Source organism: Labeo rohita, chromosome 4 (genome assembly GCF_022985175.1).
Source record: "Labeo rohita strain BAU-BD-2019 chromosome 4, IGBB_LRoh.1.0, whole genome shotgun sequence".
Classification (NCBI taxonomy): domain Eukaryota; kingdom Metazoa; phylum Chordata; class Actinopteri; order Cypriniformes; family Cyprinidae; genus Labeo; species Labeo rohita.
Genome location: NC_066872.1, coordinates 34,831,255 through 34,856,136, shown reverse-complemented (window position 1 = coordinate 34,856,136; position 24,882 = coordinate 34,831,255). Strand labels below are relative to the sequence as shown.

General features: G+C 32.6%; 1 protein-coding gene across 1 annotated transcript; it reads left to right on the top strand.

Annotated features, from left to right (window-relative positions):
- The first annotated feature begins 922 nt into the window (after positions 1-922).
- cntn1b (contactin 1b) lies at positions 923-16,871 on the top strand. Its single transcript, XM_051108469.1, has 24 exons — positions 923-1,086; positions 2,419-2,499; positions 3,693-3,734; positions 3,865-3,991; positions 4,124-4,305; positions 4,415-4,510; positions 4,775-4,981; positions 5,090-5,189; positions 5,793-5,974; positions 7,768-7,892; positions 7,984-8,101; positions 8,203-8,353; positions 8,465-8,592; positions 10,033-10,205; positions 10,283-10,406; positions 10,557-10,724; positions 12,728-12,877; positions 13,040-13,110; positions 13,208-13,439; positions 14,785-14,897; positions 14,969-15,158; positions 15,266-15,381; positions 16,338-16,494; positions 16,697-16,871. The coding sequence occupies exons 2-24, from the start codon at positions 2,445-2,447 to the stop codon at positions 16,777-16,779; spliced, it is 3,090 nt and encodes a 1,029-aa protein (XP_050964426.1). The 5' UTR covers positions 923-1,086; positions 2,419-2,444; the 3' UTR covers positions 16,780-16,871.
- Positions 16,872-24,882: the final 8,011 nt, after the last annotated feature.

Below are 24,882 nucleotides of genomic sequence, written 5' to 3'. Positions count from 1 at the left end.
AATGCTGTTTTTATATGTGTACAACTGTTCATAACTGTGTTAGCTAACCATGGGCTGATTAGCTTCTTTGAGGTAGACTCAAAAGTATCTAAAATTGTCACTACCGAAACATTTGGTGGTGGTTTGGTAGTGACATCTTTGTTTTGGGTGTTATTTCATAAAATTTAGTTTTTATGTGTGTACAACTGTTCAGAACTGTGCTAGCTAACCATTTGCTGATTAGCATTTTTAAACTAGGTTCAAAAGTATCTAAAACCATCACTACAGAAACGGTCATAACAGAAACATTTGAGGACGTTTTGACATCGTTTTTTGGAGGTGTTATTACGTAACATTTAGTTTTTATATGTGTACAACTGTTTAGCACTATGCTATCTAACCTGATTAGCATCTTTGAGCTAAGTTCAAAAATATCTAAAATTGTCACTACCGAAACAGTTCAGTAGTGACAAAAGGGAACACATATTCCTTTATTTAGAGGAAATAAATTACATTTTAGTACAGTTGTGCAGTGAGAAATAACTGCACAATTACTAGAAATGTGTACCTTGGATATACAATGTGCACACATACAAAATTTGTAGAAAAAGACGTTTTCAACTTTGAATCAGTTCTGTGGAATAGCCCATATATATATATTTATATATGCTATATATATTCTGTAGCCACATCTGGAGTGCCAAAATTTCCTGCATTGCTGTTTCTCCATACAAACAACACACAATCTATTTCTTTCCCTCCCTCTGCCAGTGTAAGAATTTAATCCACTGGATTTGAACAGATGTGTGTGCATAAGCCTCTTACTACCTTAAATCACCAAATATCACGTGCTGCTCCATTTTGAAATCAGAATTCAGAAATGCCTTAAAATCACCTTGACTAGTTTGAGATCCACTGCAGCAGCACATGGACTCAGACAGCATCCCTCTGTGTTACGGCATCTTGGCATGCGCAGCTTCCGCTCTCATCCAATAGCAGGCTGGTGCCGTGCGGGCCGTGTGTCTGTCTCCGCGCTGGGCTGCGGGACGACGCGGTGGTTCTGATCCAGCTCTGTGGGTTTGACGAAGGATTGAACGCATTCTTCCGGTAAGTTTGCGGCTGGTATGATGATATGTATAGCTTTGGGGGTTTCTGGTGAGAATATGATGCGTCTATGACCTTCAGGAGTTTATTCTGCATGCTGAAGTCCGGATGAAGGTGTTCCGCGCAGTTTGGGAATACCGCAATGCAGAACAGGGTGGATGAGTCCGGTCATAGTTGATGCCATCCATTTATAAAATTAAAAAACATACAAATAAATAAACAAATACATATTAAAATGAGAATACATATTGCAGATGTTATTTAAAAATAAAAATAAAAAAATAACACGCGTGAATTCATACAAAATTACATTAGCCTATAGTATTTTTAACATACTGATATATTTGCTAATTGTTGTGCAGCAATAAGCCGTGATGCGAGTTAATTACAAGATATTTACTTGCCTAAACTTTAAACGGGACAGAAGTTAGTCCTCGGTTTCCTGGCAACAAAAAAGATGGATTGTAATGACTGTGTTATGCCGGAGGGCGGCGCTAAGGAGTTATAATCAATGACGCAGTTATTAGGCTTACTAGTGTTTAAAAAATACACTTATGTTGTTATGCTCACACTAGACTATAACTATGATATTTATAAAATAAAATACTGAGGAAAAAGACAGTGAAATCCATCCACGATTTTGCTCTTTTAAATGAAAATGTAAATCCGTTTATTTCAGTTTGAAGATCATTCAGATCAGCTGCTAGTTTTTTACTGCCACTCCCTGACAGTAGACATGCAGTGACCTAAATCCGAGTGTGCAGGACAAGAGCAGACAGCAGATCAGAGGATGCAATGAGATTATAAGAGATTGGTGAAAATGCAATGCATTCAAGTAGACCACATGTGCATAACTTGCTGCAAATACAATTATTTTAAAGAGATGGATGGCCAAACGTGTTCTTGAGATGCATAATTTATAGAATATCCTTGTTCACCCTCTGCTAGCATGTGAAAGTGCAGTGGCAGCAAATAAGACGTGCTGCATGTGTTAGCAAGGACTGCATTTAGCATATAGCAACTGTGTGAGCATGTGTGCATGTGTTTATGTTAAGATTTACCTTTCCTTTATGTGTTACACCTGCAATCTTGTAGGCGTAAACATGCATGCATGCATATGTGCATAGTCTGTGTTTGTGTGTGTGTGTGTGTGAGTGAGAGAGAAGGTGTGGATTGCTGATTCACAGCATTGGTAGGATGTGATAAATTGTTAATGTTTCATTTCAGACAAAGTCTGCACATAAGTGAGACAAAGCAGCTTTCAGTGGCTTTCAACACTGCAGCTATACAGCACTTCACCCACACACACGCTCTTTCTCCTTTTCTCTTTTTTAGGCTTGGTTTTTATCAGTCAGATCAAGATGGTGACCCCAGCCATGCTTCTGTGTGTTATCTCGTACTTCTTTTTATCAGCCGGTGAGAAACTGAAAATGTCTGTGTTTGTGTGTATTTATTAAGTTAAATTTTAGGTACAAAACTATCCCAGGACTTTAGCTGAATTCTTTTTGTGCATAAGCTTTTTAAGGGTAAAAAATGATATTAAATATAGTAAATAATGATTTTTTTAACTTTCAGAGTTTGAGCTGAGAAACTCCACGCATACCAAATTCGGATGCAGCCAATGGTTCCTATAAAAACATGCGAAATTATGTTTAAATGACTAGTTTATCCCAAAATGAAAATTGACTCTCAGGCCATTCAAGATGTAGATGAGTTTGTTTATTCATTGAAACAGTTTTGGAGAAATTTAGCATTACATTACTTCCTCATTAATGTATCCTCTGCACCAGAATGAGAGTCCAATTGCTGATAGAAACATCACAATAATTCATAACACGACGGTCAAATAACATCTTGTGAAGCAAAAACTTGTGTGTTTGTAACAAATAGATCCGTCATCTGACTTTTTTAACCTCACGTTTTTGCTTCCGACTAAAATATACATCCTCCATCGATAATATTGCTTCTTCCAGTGAAAAAGTTGTCTCATTTGTTTTAGGATAGAAATATGCACAGCTCAAGTAAAAACAGCCGAAAACAGTTCAAAACAAACATTTTTTTTCACTGGAAGAAACATTATTATGCATTATGGACTTGTAATTTGGCAAGAAGCAACAGTTTAAATTTAAAAACGCAGTAATGTTGGATTTGTTTCTTACAAACACAACTTTTCACTTTAGAAGACATTAATTGATCAACTGGAGTTGTATGGATTACTTGTGGATTATTGTGATGCTTTTATCAGCTGACTGGACTCTCATTATGGCACCCATTCACTGCAGATGATCCATTGTTGAGCAAGTAATGTAATACTATATTTCTACAAATCTGTTTGGATGAACAAACTAACTCATCTACATCTTGCATAGCCTGAGGGTGAATATTATATATTATATAGTAAACATTAAGCAATTTTTTGGGGTGAATTATTCCTTTAAATTATGTATGTTTGTTTATGACTTACTTTATCTAATACCAAATTAATATTTATTGTAAACCTTTAAAATTACATCAATATTACAGATATTCTCCTAAAACACACAATACAAATTGCTGTCCAAGTAAATTAAGTTAAAGTTGTTCTGAAATGTTTTCTTTTAATTTTCCAGTTGCAATTAAACCCAGGATCTTTGAACCCAGAATTTTTGACAGTAAGTCTTCAACTTTTACCTACAAGTAAATGCATATAATGAAATACCTCTGAATATGTTACCACATTTTAATTGTTGGGTAGGTTTTTTGTGAATTGAATATAATGCTGGCTCATGTCTTGTCCATCAGAGGAGGCCACAGGCTTTGGGCCCATATTTGAGGAGGAGCCTTTGGACACAGTGTATGCGGAGGATTCACCTGAGAACAAAATCTCCATGAACTGCAGGGCGCGTGCCAACCCTCCAGCAATTATTAAGTAATTTTTTCCCTTCTGATCTTGTGTTTGCTTTGTCATTACCTCTGGGACATTGCATAGAATTTGCACTTGCAAGAAAAATCGTTAAGAAAATCAATCAGAAGGTCATTAATAAAACTCTATATTTCACAGATGGTGGTTAAACAACTGGGAAATTAAACTGATGGAGCAACCTGATGAGCACTTCAGCCTGGTGGGAGGAAACCTGGTCATCACCAACCCAGACAAGGGCAAGCATGCTGGGAAATATGTATGTGTGGCTAAGAACGTGTACGGCACTGTCATCAGCAAAGAGGCCATCGTCAAATTTGGATGTATGTGACTTATACAGTAGGACTTATTGTATTTGTAAAGATTATAATCTGTTTCCAGATGTCTTTTGTCATATTTTCTCCTCATTTTGTTTTGTTTTTTGGGCTGTAGACCTGAACCAGTTCCCTACAGATGAGAGAGAGGCGGTGCATGTTAAGGAGGGACAGGGAGCGGTACTGCTGTGTTCTCCTCCTTCTCGCTATCCAAGTAAGATGTGATAATATCACCAAGGAAAACACAGTTTAACAAAGTCTTTATACTTTAGGTATGAATATGTACACTTCAGGAACAAATATGTACCTTTAAGGTACTAAAATGCATCCTTTAGGGGTAAATAAGGTACAAATGTGTAGGCACCTTTACCTTTTGTAGCTTTTTTTTATTCTGAGAGTGCATGATATCTAAAAGATGATGTTTATGTCCACTTTCCTTCCACCAACTAAAATCTCATTTCTTGTTTGTTTCTCTCAGGTGAGGTAATGTTTCGCTGGATCTACAATGACTTCCCCAACTTCATCCTCCCAGACCAGAGGCGCTTCGTGTCTCAGACCACGGGCAATCTGTACATTGCTAAAGTCGAGGCATCTGATGTTGGGAATTATTCTTGTTTTGTGTCAAGCCCTACCATCGGCAAGAGCGTTTTTAGCATGCCGATTCCTCTGATTCCACAAATAGAAAGTGAGCGCTGTCACATTACCCACAATCCTAAGATTTTTACTCATAATTGCCTTACTGAGACTGAGTGTTGTTTTGTGACCTACCTTGTCATCTCTGCCCTTTGCACAGAGGAGGTGAAGCGGTATCCTGCTGATATCCGTGTGAAATTTCCTAAGACATATGCTTTGGTTCATCAGAACATCACTCTGGAGTGCTTTGCCCTTGGAAAGTGAGTCAGCTGAATAAATAAGCTTTCCACTGATGTATGGTTTGTTAGGATAGAACAGTATTTGGCTAAGACACAACTATTTGAAAATCTGCAAAAAAATCTAAATATTGAGAAAATCGCCTTTAAAGTTGAAATGAAAATCTTAGAAATGCATATTACTAATCAAAAATTAAGTTTGGACATATTTACAGTTGGAAATTTACAAAACATCTTCATGGAACATGATCTTTACTTAATATCCTAATGATTTTTGGCACAAAAGAAAAATTGATTATTTTGACCTATACAATGTATTGTTGGCTATTGCTACAAATATACCCATGCTTCTTAAGACTGGTCTTGTGGTCCAGGGTCACATATTGTCTGTATGGTACTGTGATGATACCGTAGTACTTTCATATATGCTAAACAGTGGTACTGAATGAATACGCTTTTCATTTACCATGGTCTTAACATCTTAATAAACTTGGTACATGGTACAATAAACATAGTAATACAACAGTACTTTTTTGTTAGTGAATCATAGAGATTAGATTTGTTCCTAAGTCATTTCTGGTTGTTTTTAACCATATAAACTCAATGTTTATCTTACCAATGTTTCAGTCCGCTCCCACACATCCGCTGGAGGAAGTTAGACGCTGATCTCCCGCCCAACTATGAAGTTAGCATGAATGGAGCTTTACTGCACCTGATTAACGTTCAGTACGAGGATGAAGGAAGCTACGAGTGTGAGACGCTCAACGTTAAAGGGATGGACTGGTATCGACAGTGGCTCTATGTGGAAGGTTAGACTGGTTTGGTTCTGTTTATATATAGCTTATAATAAAATGTCTATTCTATTATCATTTGGGATCTGTATGATTCATTTGATCAAAAATACAGTAAAAATAGTAATACTGTGAAATATTATTACAGTTTACAATAGCTGTTTTTTTAAATGTATATATATATTTTTAATTGGAATTTATTCTTGTGATGGTAAAGCTGAATTTTCAGCAGCCATTACTCCATTTTTTAGTGTCACATGATCTTTATGTCTAACATTCTAATTATCTTTAATGTCACTTTTGATAAGTTTTAATGAATAAAACTATAAATTTATTTCAGAAAAAAATTGCTGCATTCAAAATCAAATATTTTCTTACTATTAAATATGTGAAAATTGTACACCAAAGGTGTACAATTTAGCTGACCTAATACTTCCTAATAGTGAGATTCTCAATTACGCATTTAATGGACATTTTACTACAGTGTTGCCAAGTCTGCAGATTTGCAGCAGAATTGGGCTACTCTAAGGCCCGATCACACCGAACGCGTTTTTTTTTAGTTCTAAAAACGCGAGGCGCACTGCACTGCCTTTTTAAAAAAAGAGCAGTGTGTTGCAGTTTTTATGTTGCTAGGCAACCATCAAATAAGCCATCCTGTCAATCTAATCAAAGGATTATAGCACGAGCGCTCTAAAATCTTTGGTTTTTAGCTGTTAAGTAAACTGTCATATCAGCAAAAAACTTAAAACATAAAGCGTCGGTAAAACTTTTGTCACCACAACAGAAGGCCCGCCTCTCCATTCATTCGATTGGATAATGGAAAAAACCGCGATGACGTCGGGCGCTTTTCTGCTCAGAGTTGCTTTTTTTCAACTTCAGGCGCTCAGAGCGCTCCGGCAAAAACGCGAGGCATAGCAGGTGGTTAAAACGCGAGGCGCCCACGGCGCATAAACAGTGCGCATAACGCTCACCGCCTATAGAAAACAATTTAAAAAAGGCACCTCTCGCTGCAAAAACGCGTTCGGTGTGATCGCGGCCTTACACTGCTGCCACGAGTTGTTTTTGAGCAACCCCAATAATGTGATATTTACTAGTGGAATCCCTGCCAAAAATGTGTATTTTACGCCCAAAGAATGGTATTTTTATCAAGAGAACGCCTCCGAAATGTGATTGGCCTAGTTTTGATTAGCAATTGGGTGGATTTTGTTGTGAAAACCTGGCAACCCTGCTTTACTATCCCATGAGAGTATGAAATTCATTTATACAACCCATGTTCATACTATACATAAAATGTTTTTTAAAGGGAGCCCTGGGTATTTAGACGTGTATGGCATGTCAAGCATCGGCATCGGTTTACATACTGTCAGGATGGCATCTAGTGTTTCTTGTCTATGCCATTTGTAAGCTCTTTCAGTAGCTGTGGTACTAAAAGCCTCAAAGGCATCAGGGCTAAAGTGGACAGAACAAAAACGCAGGTCTTTAGGAAGTTTTATTCATCCACAAGCATCTTCCCATTTGTTTCTCCTCTTTTTATCACTAGGAGAGCAGTGAAGACTTACATCTAGTCTCTTGTTGACCTTCGACTGAAAAATTACAACCAAAAGCCGCACAATGTGGCATCGTATCAATATTTTCAAAGCTGTGGTAAAAATAGCAACAGGTAGTGCCAGTGGCTCACCGAGTGCAACCATTTGACTCCATCAAAATAATGGCGTCCCATTTTCCAGAATGTGTATAAAATGATGTGGGTTTTACGAATAAGTAAGTTTAAATTCAAATGCAGTACCACGTCCATGTGATTGTGTCCTCAGGTGCTCCAGAGTGGGCGGAGCATATCAATGACACGGAGAAAGATGTTGGAAGTGAACTCACTCTCAGATGTGTTGCTGTTGGGAAGCCTGTACCATGGATACGCTGGCTGAAAGACGGCTATTCGGTTAATACCCTGTTTTATTTGTTGAGGAAAACCTGTTTGAGAACTTCCGTTTGTTTTATATCAAATAATCATGTCTGTTCTGCTTTTTTAGTATGGCAAAGGGGAGCTGAAGTTCTCCAGTCTCACGTTTGAGGATTCGGGCATGTATCAGTGTATTGCTGAGAATGAATGGGGGACTATCTATGCCAGTGCGGAGCTTCGGGTCGTCTGTGAGCTTTCAAACCCTTCTTTATGCTTTAAAATAGCATCTTCAAAAAGACACATAGTTATTGTTGAAGGTTGAGTGTCTTCAATGGTCTCTTCTTTACAGCCTGTGCACCAACGTTCATTTATAATCCAGTGAAGAAGGTTCTGCTCGGGGCTGAAAACGGACGTGTGGTTATAGAGTGCAAACCCCGCGCTGCTCCTAAACCCAAGTTCATCTGGAAACGAGGCTCAGAGCTGCTGACCAATTCCTCGAGGTTAGTCAGTCGATCTTAAACACTTGTAGGTGAATCATAATGTTGTGGCAGAGATAGAAGCTTAGGTACAGTTATCTTTATCCTCTTTTTTCTTCATCCTTATTTTTTTAGGATGTTAATTTGGGATGATGGAAGTTTGGAGATTCTTAACGCGTCAAAAAGTGACGAGGGCTCGTACACGTGCTATGCCGAGAATGACCGTGGCAAATCCAACAGCACAGGGACCCTCACTATTACCGGTCAGACAAATTCAAATCTTGTCATCACACAGATTGTCAGTTTAGACAGTATTTTTTAAATAAATTTATTTGTATTTTTATTTATTTTATTTTATTTTATTTTATTTTATTCAGTTTAGACAATACCAGCTTGCTCACCAAGGCTGCATTTATTTGATCAAAATTTTCTTTTCTAGTTTTCTATTTTAATATATTTAAAAATGTAATTTACTTTTGTGAATCAGACAAAATTCAAATCTAATCACTTACACCGATTGTCAGTTTAGACAGTACAAAATAATTTATTATCTTTTTATTATTTTGTTTTAATACCAACTTTTTATTATTTTATTTTTATTCTATTTTGTTTTAAATTATGTAAATTAATAATAATTAATACGAAATTCCAATTAAGTGTAATTATTTAATTTAATTTTAGTATTTAATTTAATTTTATTTTAATACCAGTTTTTCATTATTTAATGTAATTTAATTTTAATTGTTTAATTTAATTTTTATTTTAAAACCAACTTTTAGTTGTTTAATTTAAATTTAATTTAATTTTAAACTAATTTAATGTTAAATTAATAATAATTAATAAAACGGTCCAATTAATTGTCATTATTTAATTAAATTTGATTTTAGTATTTGATTTTATTTTAACACCAACTTTTCATTATTTAATTTAATTTAATTTTAAACTAATAATAATAATAGTTAATAAAACAGTCCAATTAAGTTTAATTATTTAATGTAATTTTAATATTTTATTTTAATACCAACTTGTCATTATTTTATGTATGCCATTTTAGACAATTTAATAATTTAATTTAATTTTAAATTAATAATAGTTAATGAAACAGCCCAATTAAGTGTCATTTATTTTATTTTATTTTAGTATTTTATTTGATTTATATACCAACTTTTCATTATTTTATTTTTATTCTGTTTTGTTTCAAATTATGTATGCCATTTTAGACAATACAAGTGAATATAATTTATTTAAATGAATATTTATTGATTTATTAATTCCCTATATTTTAATAATAATAACAACAATTTGAATGAATAATAATTTATAAAACAGCCCAAATAAGTGTTATTATTTAATTTTATTTTAGAATAATTTAAATAAAAATATATATATTTAGTTACATTAATTTACATTATGTTTTCTTTAATATTATGGACTGAAAAGTGCATATGGGTAGTTGAAATATTGTAATTAATTTCTTTTTTTAATGAGCAAAATAATTTTAGGTCAAAAATTACATTGATTTATTAGGCAAATTTTATTATTATTATTATTCTTTTTCTTTTTTTTTGACTGGTCGCCATTCTGTTTTTCACTGTTATAGATATTTCTTTCATGCCTTTTTTACTTTTATAAATATTCCATGTGGCCTTTTAATTAATATGAAGTGATGTGAGATGCATTTGTGTCTGTTCAATTTTTTTCAGAGGCTACCAAGATTATTGTGGCTCCATCAGACACTGAGACAGTTGTAGGTGACACTACAGTTCTCCGGTGCTCTGCATCATATGACTCCAGCCTGGACATCACCTTCATTTGGACTGTTGACTCCTACGTCATCAACTTCTACACTGACTTTGAACACTACGAGCTGCTCATGGTGAGTAGAGACAGTAATCTCAGGCATTCTGATCTCAAAAAGACAAGTAATTTCAGTGTTTGTGTGTATTTTTGCAGGGTCAGGAGAACACTGGAGACCTGCTGATCAAGAACATTCAGGTGAGGCACGCTGGACGCTATTCCTGCACTGCTCAGACTATAGTGGACAACGCCACCGCAGAAGCTGACGTTTCAGTCAAAGGTTGGTGATTGGAATAACTTGTGTCCTAGCTTATTAAAATAATGCCTCTGTGCATATAATCAAAACCATGAACATAACTGTGCAAACAATGCAGTGACTTGTTCAGCAACTAACTAACTTGTATTGTTTCATTGACTGTTTTTGGTTCAGGTTTGCCTGGTCCTCCAGGTGGCGTCCGTGTGGAAGAGATCGGAGACACGTCAGTAAAACTACGATGGAGTCTGGGATCAGACCACGGTAGTCCTCTTATCCAACATGTTGTACAAACACGAGACTTTTATGCTTTGGATCCTGAGGACTGGAAAATAGCATCCACCTGTGAGTCCACTAGAGGGAGACAAAGCACATATTTCAAGCATTTCCAACTAATTTTCTTAATCACAGGTCTGAAAAATAATACACAAAATGTTTTTTTTTGTGCAAATATGTTGTATTTTAGAATGTATTTAATTGGATTTGACTCACATTTGAGAATGAAATATTCAGAAGAACTTAATATATTCTTAGATCTATTTTATTTTATTTTATTACCAGAACCTTTTTCATTTCATTTCATTCATACTTTATTAATGTGCTGTTTTGTCTTTTATTTTACTTTGCTCTTGTGATTATGTTCTGCAAACGTAAAGGCATAATCCACCTAAAAAAATATTCATTAAACCTTTTATTCTATTTTATTAATTCACCCTCAGGTTGCTTTATTTTATTCTATTCTATTTTTGTATTTATTCACCCTCAAGTTGCTTTATTTTATTTTATTCTATTTTTTATTTATTCACCCTCAAGTTGCTTTATTTTATTTTATTTTATTCTTTTATTCACCCTCAGGTTGCTTTATTTTATTCAATTTTTTTATTTATTCAGCCTCAAGTTGCTTTATTTTATTTTATTTTATTCTTTTATTCACCCTCAGGTTGCTTTATTTTAGTTTATTCTATTTTTTTTATTTATTCAGCCTCAAGTTGCTTTATTTTATTTTTTTATTTATTCACCCTCAAGTTGCTTTATTTTATTTTATTCTTTTATTCACCCTAAAGTTGCTTTATTTTATTTTATTCTATTTTTTATTCACCCTCGAGTTGTTTTATTTTATTATTTTATTCACCTTTCAGTTATTTTATTTATTCACCCTCAAGTTGTTTTATTTTATTTTGTTTTATTTTATTTTATTTTATTTTATTTTATTTTATTTATTCACCCTCAAGTTGCTTTATTTTATTTTATTTTATTCTTTTATTCACCCTCAGGTTGCTTTATTTTATTCCATTTTTTTATTTATTCAGCCTCAAGTTGCTTTATTTTATTTTATTTTATTCTTTTATTCACCCTCAGGTTGCTTTATTTTATTTTATTCTATTTTTTTTATTTATTCAGCCTCAAGTTGCTTTATTTTATTTTTTTATTTATTCACCCTCAAGTTGCTTTATTTTATTTTATTCTTTTATTCACCCTAAAGTTGCTTTATTTTATTTTATTCTATTTTTTATTCACCCTCGAGTTGTTTTATTTTATTATTTTATTCACCTTTCAGTTATTTTATTTATTCACCCTCAAGTTTATTTTATTTTATTTTATTTTATTTTATTTTATTTATTCACCCTCAAGTTGTTTTATTTATTTTACTTTATTTTATTTATTCACCCTCAAGTTGCTTTATTTTATTTTATTCTATTTTGTTATTCACTCTCAAGTTGCTTTATTTTATTTTTTTATTTATTCACCCTCATGTTGCTTTATTTTATTTTATTCTTTTATTCACCCTCGAGTTGCTTTATTTTATTCTATTCTATTTTTTTATAATTATTCACCCTAAAGTTGCTTTATTTTATTTTATTCTTGTTTTTATTCACCCTCGAGTTGTTTTATTTTATTTTATTATTTTATTCACCTTTCAGTTATTTTATTTATTCACCCTCAAGTTGTTTTGTTTTATTTTATTTTATTTATTCACCCTTAAGTTGTTTAATTTATTTTACTTTATTTTATTTATTCACCCTCAAGTTGCTTTATTTTATTTTATTCTATTTTGTTATTCACCCTCAAGTTGTTTTATTTTATTTTATTTTATTTTATTTATTTGCCCTCAAATTGCTTTATTTTATTTTATTTTTGTATTTATTCACCCTCAAGTTGTTTTATTTTATTTTATTTTATTACTAGAACCCTTTTAACATTTTCTTTAATTCATACGTTATTCATGTTTATTTCTTTATTTTATTTTGCTCTTGTGATCATGTTCTGCAATCTTAAATACATAGAGCACCTAAAAAAAGTCATCAATTTTTCAGAAATTTTAAAGAGAACAAATACTGTTTTTCCAGCTCCTGTGTTTTTGGACGGATCTACAGAGTCGACTACCGTAGTTGACCTTTACCCCTGGATGCAGTATGAATTCCGTGTGCATGCCATCAATGAATTCGGAGCTGGGGAAAACAGCCGTCCATCCATCAAAATCAAGACATGGGATGCCAGTGAGTTAATTTAGAAAAAGCACAGCTTGTAGTGTTTAATTAATATTTAATTTTATTTAAAATAAAGGAATAAAATAGATATTGTTCTAAAAACACCATTTGTATATAATGTGTATGTCAAACGTCCTATTAAGCACATACATTCTCACCCTCTTGTCTCAGGGCCTACAGTATCGCCTTCTGACGTTATCGGGCAAGTTGGAATAAGTGGAGAGCTCATTGTGACGTGGACTGTATGTGTTCATGTGCTACTGTATTTATACTGTGTTTGTTAATATGTGGTCAGTGGCAAATTTTTTGACGTCTCTCATGTCCTTAATTCCACTGCAGCCTGTAAAGCCTCAGTTCTTCTTTGGCAAAAAGTTTGGTTACGTTGTGGCGTTTAAGCAGCATGAGGATTACGAATGGAAATGGTCGACTGTGGAGGATCCTGAGACTAGACGCTACGTCTACAAAGAGAGCATGACTCCAGACACTGAGATACAGGTCAAAGTGAGCACCTACAATAACAAAGGAGAAGGACCCTCAAGTCTTATATCGGTGGTCTACTCACCAAGGCTAGGTGAGACGTATTTCTATTTATATATATTTATTAATAATTAAATATATCATAATAAAATAATCATAATTTTGTGTTTAGTAACTGACACGTTGAGTAAAGAGAGATTATTTTATTTACTGGAACATTATTTTAACATACTGGAATATTATTTTAATACTCCTATTTAATTTATAATTATTTTATTTTATTTTACTTTATTTTATGTATGTATATTTTTTTTTATTTTTTTGTTTCCTTTGTTTTATTCATCACTTATTTTATTTATTATGTTTATTTAATTTAATTATTTTTTTTTTATTTCCTTAAACCTTATATTAATACCCATATTTTAATTTATATTTTAAAATTTTATTTTATTATTGGAATCTTGTTTTATTGGCTTTGTTTTAATTCAGCCTTTAATTTATTTATTTTTTCTGTTTTATTTTATGATATTTTTTGTATTTTAGGCTAGGAGAGATTTTATTTTATTTTATTTTATTTTATTTTATTTTATTTTATTTTATTTTATTTATTCATTCATTCATTCTATTTTGTCATTTTATTTACTGGAAAATTATATTAACATACTGCGAGATTATTTTTAATACCCTTATTTAATTTATAATAATTTTATTTTGTTTTATTTTATTTTATTTTATTTTATTTTATTTTATTTATATCCTTTATTTTGCTTTATCCTTTATTATTTTATTTTATTTTATTTTATTTTATTTTATTTTATTTTATTTTATTTTATTTTATTTTATTTATTCATTCATTCTCTTTTGTCATTTTATTTACTGGAAAATTATATTAACATACTGCAAGATTATTTTAATGCCCTTATTTAATTTATAATGATTTTATTTTATTTTATTTTATTTTATTTTATTTTATTTTATTTTATTTTATGTGTGTATATTTTATTAATGCAAACTTAATTTGTTTCCTTTGTTTTATTCATCATTTATTTTATTTATTATGTTTATTTAATTTAATTTAATTTTAAAAAATGTATTTCCTTGAGCCTTATATTAATACCCATATTTTAATTTTTATTTTAGAATTTTATTTTAATTTATTACTGGAATTTTGTTTTATTTTCTTTGTTTTAATTCATCCTTTAGTTTATAAATTTTTTTCTATTTTATCTTATTGTGTTTTTTGTATTTTAGGCTAGGAGAGATATATTTCTATTTTATTTATTTATTTAATTATTTACTGGAACCTTAGTTTAATACCATTATTTAGATTCAAAATGTATTGTTTTATATTATTATTGGAACCATATTTTAATTAGTTTAAATGTATTTGTTCTTAACTAAGTTAAAGCATCTTTTGACACATGTAATATCTGTCTTAGCACCGACTGAAGCTCCATTAGACGTCTACGCCCGCCAGGTCACCTCTACAGAAGCTTTGGTCTGGTGGTTACCGGTCTACCAAGCACCGCCAAACTGGGTTGACGGATACCAGGTGAGTCCTACATCGAATAGTAGGGAATCATAATGAATTTTGATCCTCACGTCTCTTGATTTGGTGTCCAGATTCGTTACTGGAGGAAGTACGATGACAATGAGGCTGCTGCCTCTCGAGTCCTTGTTCATAGAACAATTAACCAAACACGCCTGGAGAACATGCGGCCCGACTCCCACTACCTCATAGAGGTACGAGCGTTCAACGGAGCTGGACTCGGGCCGCCCAGCGAACATTGTGAAATGTTCACCAGGAGACCACGTAAGAGATTTGCCCTTCTCTAGATGACTCTTATACAGACCTTACAATTAAAATGAAGCTTTTAGGCGCTTAAATGTACTGATAATATATGCACATTATCTTTCCAGCCCCAAGTCGCCGTTTGAGAGTCTACAAATATGTCAGCTTTAATCGCAAATGGCTCTATCTGTATTGGGATCACATCTATAACTACTGGAATGAGTCTTATGTGGAGGGATACAAGGTGAGTCAAGTTACATTTTACAAACGACTTGAAAGACACATACTGCACATTCACATCTTGTTAATCTTAATCTTAATGTTCATTTTATTTTATTTATGATTTTTAAAAAATATATCCTTATTTTAAATTTATTTTTACATTTATTTTATTTTATTTTATTCCTGAAATTCTATATTAATACCCATATTTTAATCGATATTTTAGAATTTTATTGTATTACTGGGACCTTATTTTATTGCCTTTGTTTAAATTCATTGTTTATTTTACTTTATTAGTGTTTTTTTTTCAATTAATTTAATTTAATTTAATTTAATTAGTGGAACCTTATTTTAATACTCTTATTTTAAATCATAATTTCTTATTATTTTATTTCGGATTTTTAAAAATCCTTATGTTTAATTAATTTTAAAATTAATTTGTTTTATTCCTGGGCCCTTATATTAATACCCATATTTAATTTATATTTTAGAATTTTATTTTATTACTGGGACCTTATTTTATTGCCTTTGATTAAATTAATCCTTTTTTAATGTGTTTTTATTATATTTAATTTAATTTTATTTTATTTCATTTAATTTTATTTTATTAGTGGAACCTTATTTTAATACCCTTATTTTAATTTATAATTTAATTTTATTTTATTTATGTCATTTTTTAGTGAACCTTTATAATTTATTATTAATATATATTAATATAATATTTTTTTTTATTAATATAATATTATACATTAATATTATTTTGTTATTTATGCTAGTTTTATTTAATATTATATTATTTTATTTGATTCTATTTTATTTTAATATCCTTATTTTAATTCATAATGTATACTTAATTTAATGCCTTTATTTTTTATTTATTATGTGTGTATGTGTATATTTATTTTTTATTTATTTTGTATGTGTGTTTTGATTTTTTTGGAAATTTTGCATGTATAACCATTTGTGCTTTTCTCTCAGATTTTGTTCAGGAAGGAAGGAGAGCGTTATGGGAAGCTTTACACCACAGGGAGGCACTACTTTGACTTTCCCATGCCAGAGACGGGCGATTACGTTATAGAGGTCCGAGCCCGATGTGAGGGAGGTGATGGGCCCATATCACAGATCCGAGTACAAGGTGAATACTGTCTTTCACTAATCAAGTTGATGTTAATGGTATCTAAAGTTCTGCATAATTTAAAGTAAATTAAAAACTTAAATTATTTAAATTAATTTCAAGAATATACTTCTCACATAGTCATAGATGCTTAGATGCAGTTCCACAGATGTAACTGTTATTTATGCTGATCTTTGTTGCCATTGTTCTGTATTATGTTTAGGTAAAGCCACCCTGGGTGCTGAATCTCTCAGCGTCGCCGCTGTCTTGCTGCTGGCACTGGGCTGGATGAATTTAGGCCTGTAGGCAAAAACAAGACTGTCAACACTTTGCCGAAATCCACTTTTAAGAAACAATCCTGATATAGTTTAAGTGCATTTCCTTAAAGTAGTGGTTTTCAGGGTGCAGATGAAGTTTGTTTGAGAGTGTAGAAATAATTATAATATTTATATATAATTTGTTTGTTTTTACCCTCTTGGTTTGCCTTATAAAATACCCACAATTAACTAACGAAAAGGTATTGTAAAATAAATATATGGTAGCAGGACTTTCCAATCAGAAATAAGACTTATTTAATTGATTTATTTATTACAGAACATGTTTTGCTAGGCATTTTTTCCATGTCAGCAGCCGCACTACATTATCGCTTATAGACATGATTGAATTTCAGTGTTTGTTTATACATGTGGTACACATATTTAATTTCATTTGACAATGTTTACAAATCTATTTTTGTGACTGTGTTTTTTTATTTTAATATTTCTTTCTTAGTATCTCACTAGTGTTTTGCTACAATTTTACGTGTTATTTCTCATCTGTATATCAGTAAACACAGAAAACATCACCAAACGAAGCTTCTCTTTTGTCTTCAACCAAAAGTAAGCGCATACGTGAGACTTCCGGTTTATTAGCCTCCGGAAATAATGAGAAGAATAAAAATGTTTGCACTACAAACCAGTGTGTTCATAATTAAGACAATACTTTACAATAATATGGTAAAATACATTAATTTGCAATATCAAGCAACAAAACGAGTTTTGTACAGCTAAAATGTAGATGAGACCGGAAGCCAGACCGTAAAATTTACAAATGCCTGCGCCCACTCCGACGAAAAAAAAGGTGGATAAGTTTTCATTCTGCCATTAAAGTTTCTACCTAAAATCAAAGAACGCTTGAATCACGTGATATGCTTAAAATATCATATTTAAAACTTAAAACCTACACTTTTTAACTTTGTAACCTAAAATTAAACTAGCATGAAAAGAATCTAGTTTTAAACGCATAAAATGCTATAGTTTTATAAGATAAACTTATTTTGCAACTCGCTAAGGAAGGACTAACAACCAGCATCAAGCGTAAACTCACATTTTTGTGGTAGCTGCAGTGCCTATTTAACTTCCCTGGTGAAAAAACCAGCATATGCTGGTAGGTATGTTTTGATGCTGGGATGCTGGTTAGGTAGGTTTTGATGCTGGTTTAAGCTGGTCCTTAGCTGGTTTATGCTGGTCCTTGACCAGCAATATGACCAGCAAAAACCAGCAAAGGACCAGCATAAACCAGCAAAGGACCAGCTTAAACCAGCATCAAAACATACCTAACCAGCATCCCAGCATCAAAACATACCTACCAGCATATGCTGGTTTTTTCACCAGGGTTGTTTGCAAAATATCTTAATAATTCACGTTTAGGAAATAAATGTGTGTATTTTATAAATTATTTTAAAAACGCTTATCTCTTAAAAGTAACAGTCTTCTAACAATTAAACAATTTAGTTATCAGTCCATATGCGATATGAATTATGTTAATCAACGTGTGGCCATCAGGTAAACCGGATGTTCACAGACGCCATAAACAAATCGTAGCCAAGTGTGTTATTTGCCTCCTCTTTTCAGATAAATGTAGTTAAACTGGACAACAGTCACACCTGTCAAGTTCATAAAAACACCTCAGCGTTAGAAGAGAAATAAGTGAGTGTTTTTGTTGATCTCACATTGTTTTTGAGAAAGGTTTTACAACTGATAACTGTTGAAACAACAACCAGACGCATGGCTTTGATGTTTGGAGTCATCCAGTAGATGTCAGCATAACGTTAACTGAAGAACAACAGCAGAACAATGAATCATATTAAGGTACTTTTCATGTACTGTAAGTATTTTATTTACTTTATTCATAGTATGCAATTGCATTAATTACTTTTAAGGTAATATCATATTTGAAGTAACATAATATGCTTAGATATACATAGTAACCCCTGGTGAAAAAACAGCATATGCTGGTAGATATGTTTTGATGCTGGTTTATGCTGGTCCTTTGCTGGTTCATGCTGGTCCTTGACAAGCAACATAACCAGCATAAACCAGCAAAGGACCATCTTAAACCAGCTTAAACCAGCATCAAAACATACCCACCAGCATATGCTGTTTTTTTCACCAGGGACCTTATATGTGACCCTGGACCATCAGTCCAAGTCTTTTTAGTGAGATTTATACACTGAATAAATAAGCTTTCCATTGTTTTTTGGTTTGTAAGCATAGGACAATATTTGGCCAAGATACAACTATTTGAAAATCTGAAATCTGAGGGTGCAAAAAAATCATAATATTGAGAAAATCGCCTTTAAAGTTGTCCAAATGAAGTTCTTAGCAATGCTAATTACTAATCAAAATGAAGTTTTCATGTATTTACAGTAGGAAATGCATAAAATATCTTCATGAAACATGATCTTTGCTTATTATCTTCACTTAATGATTTTTGCCATAAAAGAAAAATTGATCATTTTGACCCATACAATGTATTTTTGGCTATTGCTACAAATATACCCATGCTACTTACAACTGGTTTTGTGGTCTTGGGTCACATATACATAGCATGTATAAATAATTATGCAGATGTACTTAAAAGTAAGCCATGTTTTGCCTATAAGTGTGGAGGTGATTGTAAAACAATTTGTAAATATATATAGAATAATGTCCATCTGCATTACAGAGTTTCATTAGTGTTTGTGTGCACTGCCAACGCTTCATGATACCCATCTTCCCTCGTCCCTCATTGGCTAATGCATGTTTGACTTCTCAGTGGTTGTGGATGAGAAACCACTAATTAACACTATCATTAGAGCTCTTAATGAAGCAGCACTGGCAGTGAAATACAGGCCACAGATTTACACAACTCTGTAAGGCGGGATGGATATTGCGCATTTAATCCTGTCTTATCATCCAGAGGTTTTGTCCTTGCAAGTTGTTGGAGGCATGTTTTGAATATAGTGGATATAATGCAGTGTTTATGCAATACCAGATAGTTGGTGTAGTGTAGATTTTATTGGGTGTTTAACAAATGAATTGTTTGTTTTCAGAGAGAAAAATGATAAATGGGATCATTTTATACCTCAAATGTTTCTCCTAGACAGCAGTGAGTAATCAGTGGGAAAAATATTTTAAGTAAACGGCTAAAATGTGTTGTTGAGTAATATTAATTTGTTGCTTTGCCTGTTTCTGATGTGCATGATGCCTCCTGCCATTTAAAGGGATAGTTCACCCAAAAATGAAAGTTGTGTCATTAATAACTCACCCTCATGTCGTTTCAAACCTGTAAAACCTTTGTTCATCTTTGGAACACAAATTAAGATTTTTTTGTTGAAACACAAAAGCTTTCTGACCCTGCATAGACAGCAACACAGCTACCAGTTGTGATATTTATAATCGTAACAGTATTCATAGTGTACAGTTATACAGGAATAATAGACAAAACAATACACATCTTCCTCTTTTGGATCCTAAAGTATTGCTTCTGAGAATCCCAGCTCTGCAGTTGACCATTATACAGAAACACCTCATTTGCATTTTTTAACGACACTTCAGATGCCTCACCAATAAAGAGTAGTTATAGAGACGTGACTAACCATGAAGACTGAAGAATTGCAACATAAAGCATGCAATATGTCTGCCTTTTCTCTTCCAGACAGCTCTGCATCCGCCTCCAAATGCATTTTATGCAGATCAGTCATGCAACTGTGCTCCATACATTCAATGTTTCAGAGGCAAGTGCATTGTCTTGTTATTTAAGGGCGCCATTGTGGCAGAAAGAGAGAATGGGAACGCCGGCAGATGAGTCTGGCTGTGCTTTCGCTTGGTTGGGAGCATGTAAAACAGGCCGTATTAGCTCTGACAGACGCTCATAAATCACCGTATGTGTGTGGCAGGGCCTGCGGTGCAGCGGCAAGCGTTTTTCGAGAAGTGGGCCGCTGAATCTCAGGGTTCAGTGGGGTCTCGGCGAGGACATATATGGCATATACAACCCTCCTGGGCCGGTTTGATGCGGATTGTCATTCATAATACACACCAAAAGCGTTACGGTGCTTGTCAAACCCCCTGTCGTTTTATTGGTTTGGCAGGGGGTGTCATATATGTGCGTAATTGCTGGTCGTGTGGACGTTTTTATTGGATTGTTTGCACAGTAAAGAAGCGCTATGTGTTCCTCTGTGCCTCGAATTCACCATATCCCATGCTGCTTTGTTTGTTTCGTGACATCTTATTTAGGATCGTCTAACAGCATTTCTCACCCCTAACGCAGCAAACCGGCGGATCTGAAAATGAAGCCTTCGGAGAACCAAATGTGTTGTGTAAATTCATTTAACTCGTGACTCTAAGCTCCGCAGAGGTGATCGATTGCATTTTACGGCCCACAATAGAAGCAAGCCTCCTTTAGAGATGATATTGAGGTTTTTTTTTTGTGTGTGGACTGTCTGCAGTTGCTTTTCAAATCTTTCCTCTGGCTTGTCAGCACTTTGCCAGCGTCGCCAGCCCCACCCGCCTGCTGCGAGGCCCTTTACCTCCATTGGCTCTTTGCACTAAATCACAATTTTTCACCACTGCATGAAGCTTGGCAAGACTGATGGCAATCAACACCATCATCTCCCAGCTTAATTAAGGATTACCCAGAAATCGGAAATGAGTTTTGAACCACCGATAATATCCAGCCCAAAGCATCAACAGCCAAGCACAGATAACCAGTTGTAGTTGTGATTGAGTTAATAGTCTGTTAAGCCACCTCAAAATAGTGTATGTTTATTATTTTATTTTATTTTATTTTATTTTTTATTTTATTTTTCAAGTTTTTCTTTTTGAATTTTAAAATAAATAAAAATAAAGAATAAAATAAAATTGTATTTTGTTTTGTTATTGTATTTTTTTTTTAATTTAATTAATTTTATTTTGGAACTTTAAAATAAAATTAAAAAATAAAATAAAATATGTATGTTATTTCATATGAATTTCTAGAATTTCTGTGATTTTTTTTTTTGACTTTGTCACAGATAGCATAAATTCATTCTGATGTTTTACCCTTTGTGATTGAGTTGTGTTTGAGTTAATAGTCTACTGAGCCACATAATTTTTTTAAAGGTTATTTTATTTTTATTTTTGAATTTTAAAATAAAATTAAATAAAAAAATAAATATATATATTTTTAATTTTATTTATTTAATTTTTGAATTAGATTTTTTATTTTTGCATTTTAAAATTCAAAAAGAAAATAAACAATTATTTTACATATATAATTTAAAATATATATATATAAAATATGTGTATGTATGTATATATATATATATATATATATATATATACAATAATTTATTTTATTTAATTTTTCTGTGATTTTCTAGAATTTCTGTGATTAACATGCTGCAAAATTCATGCTGCTGTTTTTACCCTTTGCCCACAAACACAGTGCTGTGGAAACCCATTTTGGCCCAGTCCCATTTCCATAAAAAAATGTGGTTGTGAACCAGGAAAAAAGGTTCTCCATCAGTCTCTTAAATCTTCTCATCTTAAAAATGGATGGAAGTAATGTCCAAGGCTTTTGGCTGATTTATCTGGGGGAAAAAAGTAATTTAAAAAATAATAATTATTATTGTTCAATTTTAAGTCTTAAATAAATAAATAAATAAATAAATTAATTAATTAATCTTACATTAAAAGAACATTATTTATATAGTCAAAATCTGGTAAGGAGTAATTAAATGTATCAAATCATGTAAAAATGTGTAATTTTTTATTGGAAAATCAAACATCGTTTTATCAAACTTCAATAATTGTCTTAATCTTTCAAACATTTCAAACTTTCTTAACTGCTGTTTTCTCAGCCACACAGCACATATTTACATATTTAATGTTAAGTCAATGCAAATTCATTGACTTCAATCAATGCTGATGCACAAAGTTTTTTTTTTATTCTCTTTTATAACAAAAATATTTAAAACCATGTAAATACAGATCCTCTTGTAAATGATAGTAAAAAACGTTGTTCGTATTAGACTAAACCATCTATTTCAGCTTGTACCAGCCCTAATGTAAGCAACAACACCATTTCAGTAGAAAGGCTGAATATGAGCGACAGACAGACACAATGAAATAGTGCAGTATGTCATTGTTGAGACAGTCACTGTCCTCTTATCTAGTAACCTTTCACCAACACTCTGGGTTTTCACACTCTCACCTCTCATTCTCTCTGATGCTCTGTGTGTATGTGTGTGTGTGTGTTTTCAGATGCATCTCAGAGGCCGGTCTAGCACAGTGCAGGCCTGCTCATGTCATGCTGGGAACAGAATGATGTTCTCAAAAACCCAACCCTTGAATTCACATGGAGGGGGGGATACAGACTGGTAAGACAGGGAACAGACTAGAAACATTAAAGTAAAGGTTTCTGTTTGGTATTCTGTGCTCAGATTTTGATTTCAACAGGCTCAGATATGTATTGTATGAGCAGTGTGGCTTTGCCATACACAAAAAGTGCATTTATAGTGCATGAAGACAAAAAGCCTGGGTGAACTATTCCTTGGAGAGGTTTGGATGTAATCAAGTTTTAGAACTTCTTTCTAAAGCCCCAATTACTGAGCTTGGATTTTGTCAAAAATATCAAAACTGTGTTTCGGTGTGAACATTTAATATCAACTAATTGCTGCAGTCTTCTCTACAGCAGTATTTTACCTTATTAGGAGCCCCTCTGACACAGAGAAGGAGAGGCGAGATGGGGTGTGATGCAAACTCAAGGCACAGGTAGTGTCATCACTCGTCTACTGTGACAGGAAGATAGATGACAGGCCTGACAATCTGAGAGCAGCTTGTGAGGGAGACAGATCAACAGCGGAGATGTCATGAGTCCAGGCGCACCAGAAGAGCTGAGGTGTGTGTTAGTCATGCCTGACACCCCTTGTGTCACAGTTTGGGGTCTGGGATGTTTTGGGTTTCTGACAAGTTAAGCTACAGTTTATTCTGTCAGTCACACTCTTCTCTCCGATAATAAACAAGACACATTCTAGATGATTTTATGCTATTTACACAAAATATTTAAATTTACTGTTATTTTAAACCCGCACAGCCACATTCAAAGGTAGTATGTGATCACACTAGTTTCATGTTGACATTCATAATTTTGAAGATTGTACACATCATCATTGTTTTAAAAAATTAGAAATTATTTTTAATAAATATACACTATTAGTCAAAAGTTTTTGAACTGTAAGATTTTTAATGCTCACCAAGCCTGCATTTATTTGATCCAAAGTACAGCAAAAATGGTAAAAATTGGAAATATTTTACTGTTTAAAAAAACGGATTGCTATTTGAATATGTTTTAAAATGTAATTTATTCCTGTGATTTCAAAGCTGAAATTTTAGCTTAATTACTCCACTCACATGATCCTTCAGAAATTATTCTAATATTTTGTTTTGCTGCTCAAAAAACATTTATTATTATTATTATGTTGAAAACTGCTGAGTAGAATTTTTGCAGGTTTCTTTGAAAAGAAAGTTCAGAAGAACAGCGTTTATCTGAAATATAAATCTTTTGTAACATTATAAATGTCTTTTGAGCATCCTTGCTAAATAAAAGTATTAATTTATATCATTTCTTCCAACCCCACTCAACTGTTTTAAATATTAATAATAACAATAATTAAAAAAATGTTTCTTGAACAGCAAATCAGCATATTAGAAAGGTTTCTGAAGGATCGTGTGACACTGAAGACTGGAGTAATGATGCTGAAAAAATTTAGCTTTGAAATCACAGGAATAAATTGAATTTTAAAATATATTCAAATAGAAAACAGTTATTTTAAATAGTAGAAATATTTCAAAATTTGCTGTATTTGATCAAATAAGGCTTTTGACTGGTGTATGTTGCTTATACAATATAGTTATTAATATAATTGTTTTTTTTTTGTTTTTTTTAATAATGTAATGAAATATAATTTTATTTATTTATTTATTTAGAGGGGTTGTAGCATGCAGGATTTTATAACCTGAACTAACCTTCCCATGTCAGGTCAAATGATCTCTTTTAAAAGACCTTGTCACATGGTCATGAGGGTCTTCTCATGATATTTTCATTTTTTTCCTGCATGTTTTTTCTGCA

Excerpts from the sequence above, each read along its gene's own strand:
- cntn1b (XM_051108469.1), top strand. The coding sequence starts at position 2,445 with ATGGTGACCCCAGCCATGCTTCTGTGTGTTATCTCGTACTTCTTTTTA. Across the intron at positions 4,982-5,089 it reads TCTGATTCCACAAATAGAAA|AGGAGGTGAAGCGGTATCCT; the intron begins GTGAGCGCTGTC and ends CCCTTTGCACAG. Across the intron at positions 10,206-10,282 it reads AACACTACGAGCTGCTCATG|GGTCAGGAGAACACTGGAGA; the intron begins GTGAGTAGAGAC and ends GTATTTTTGCAG.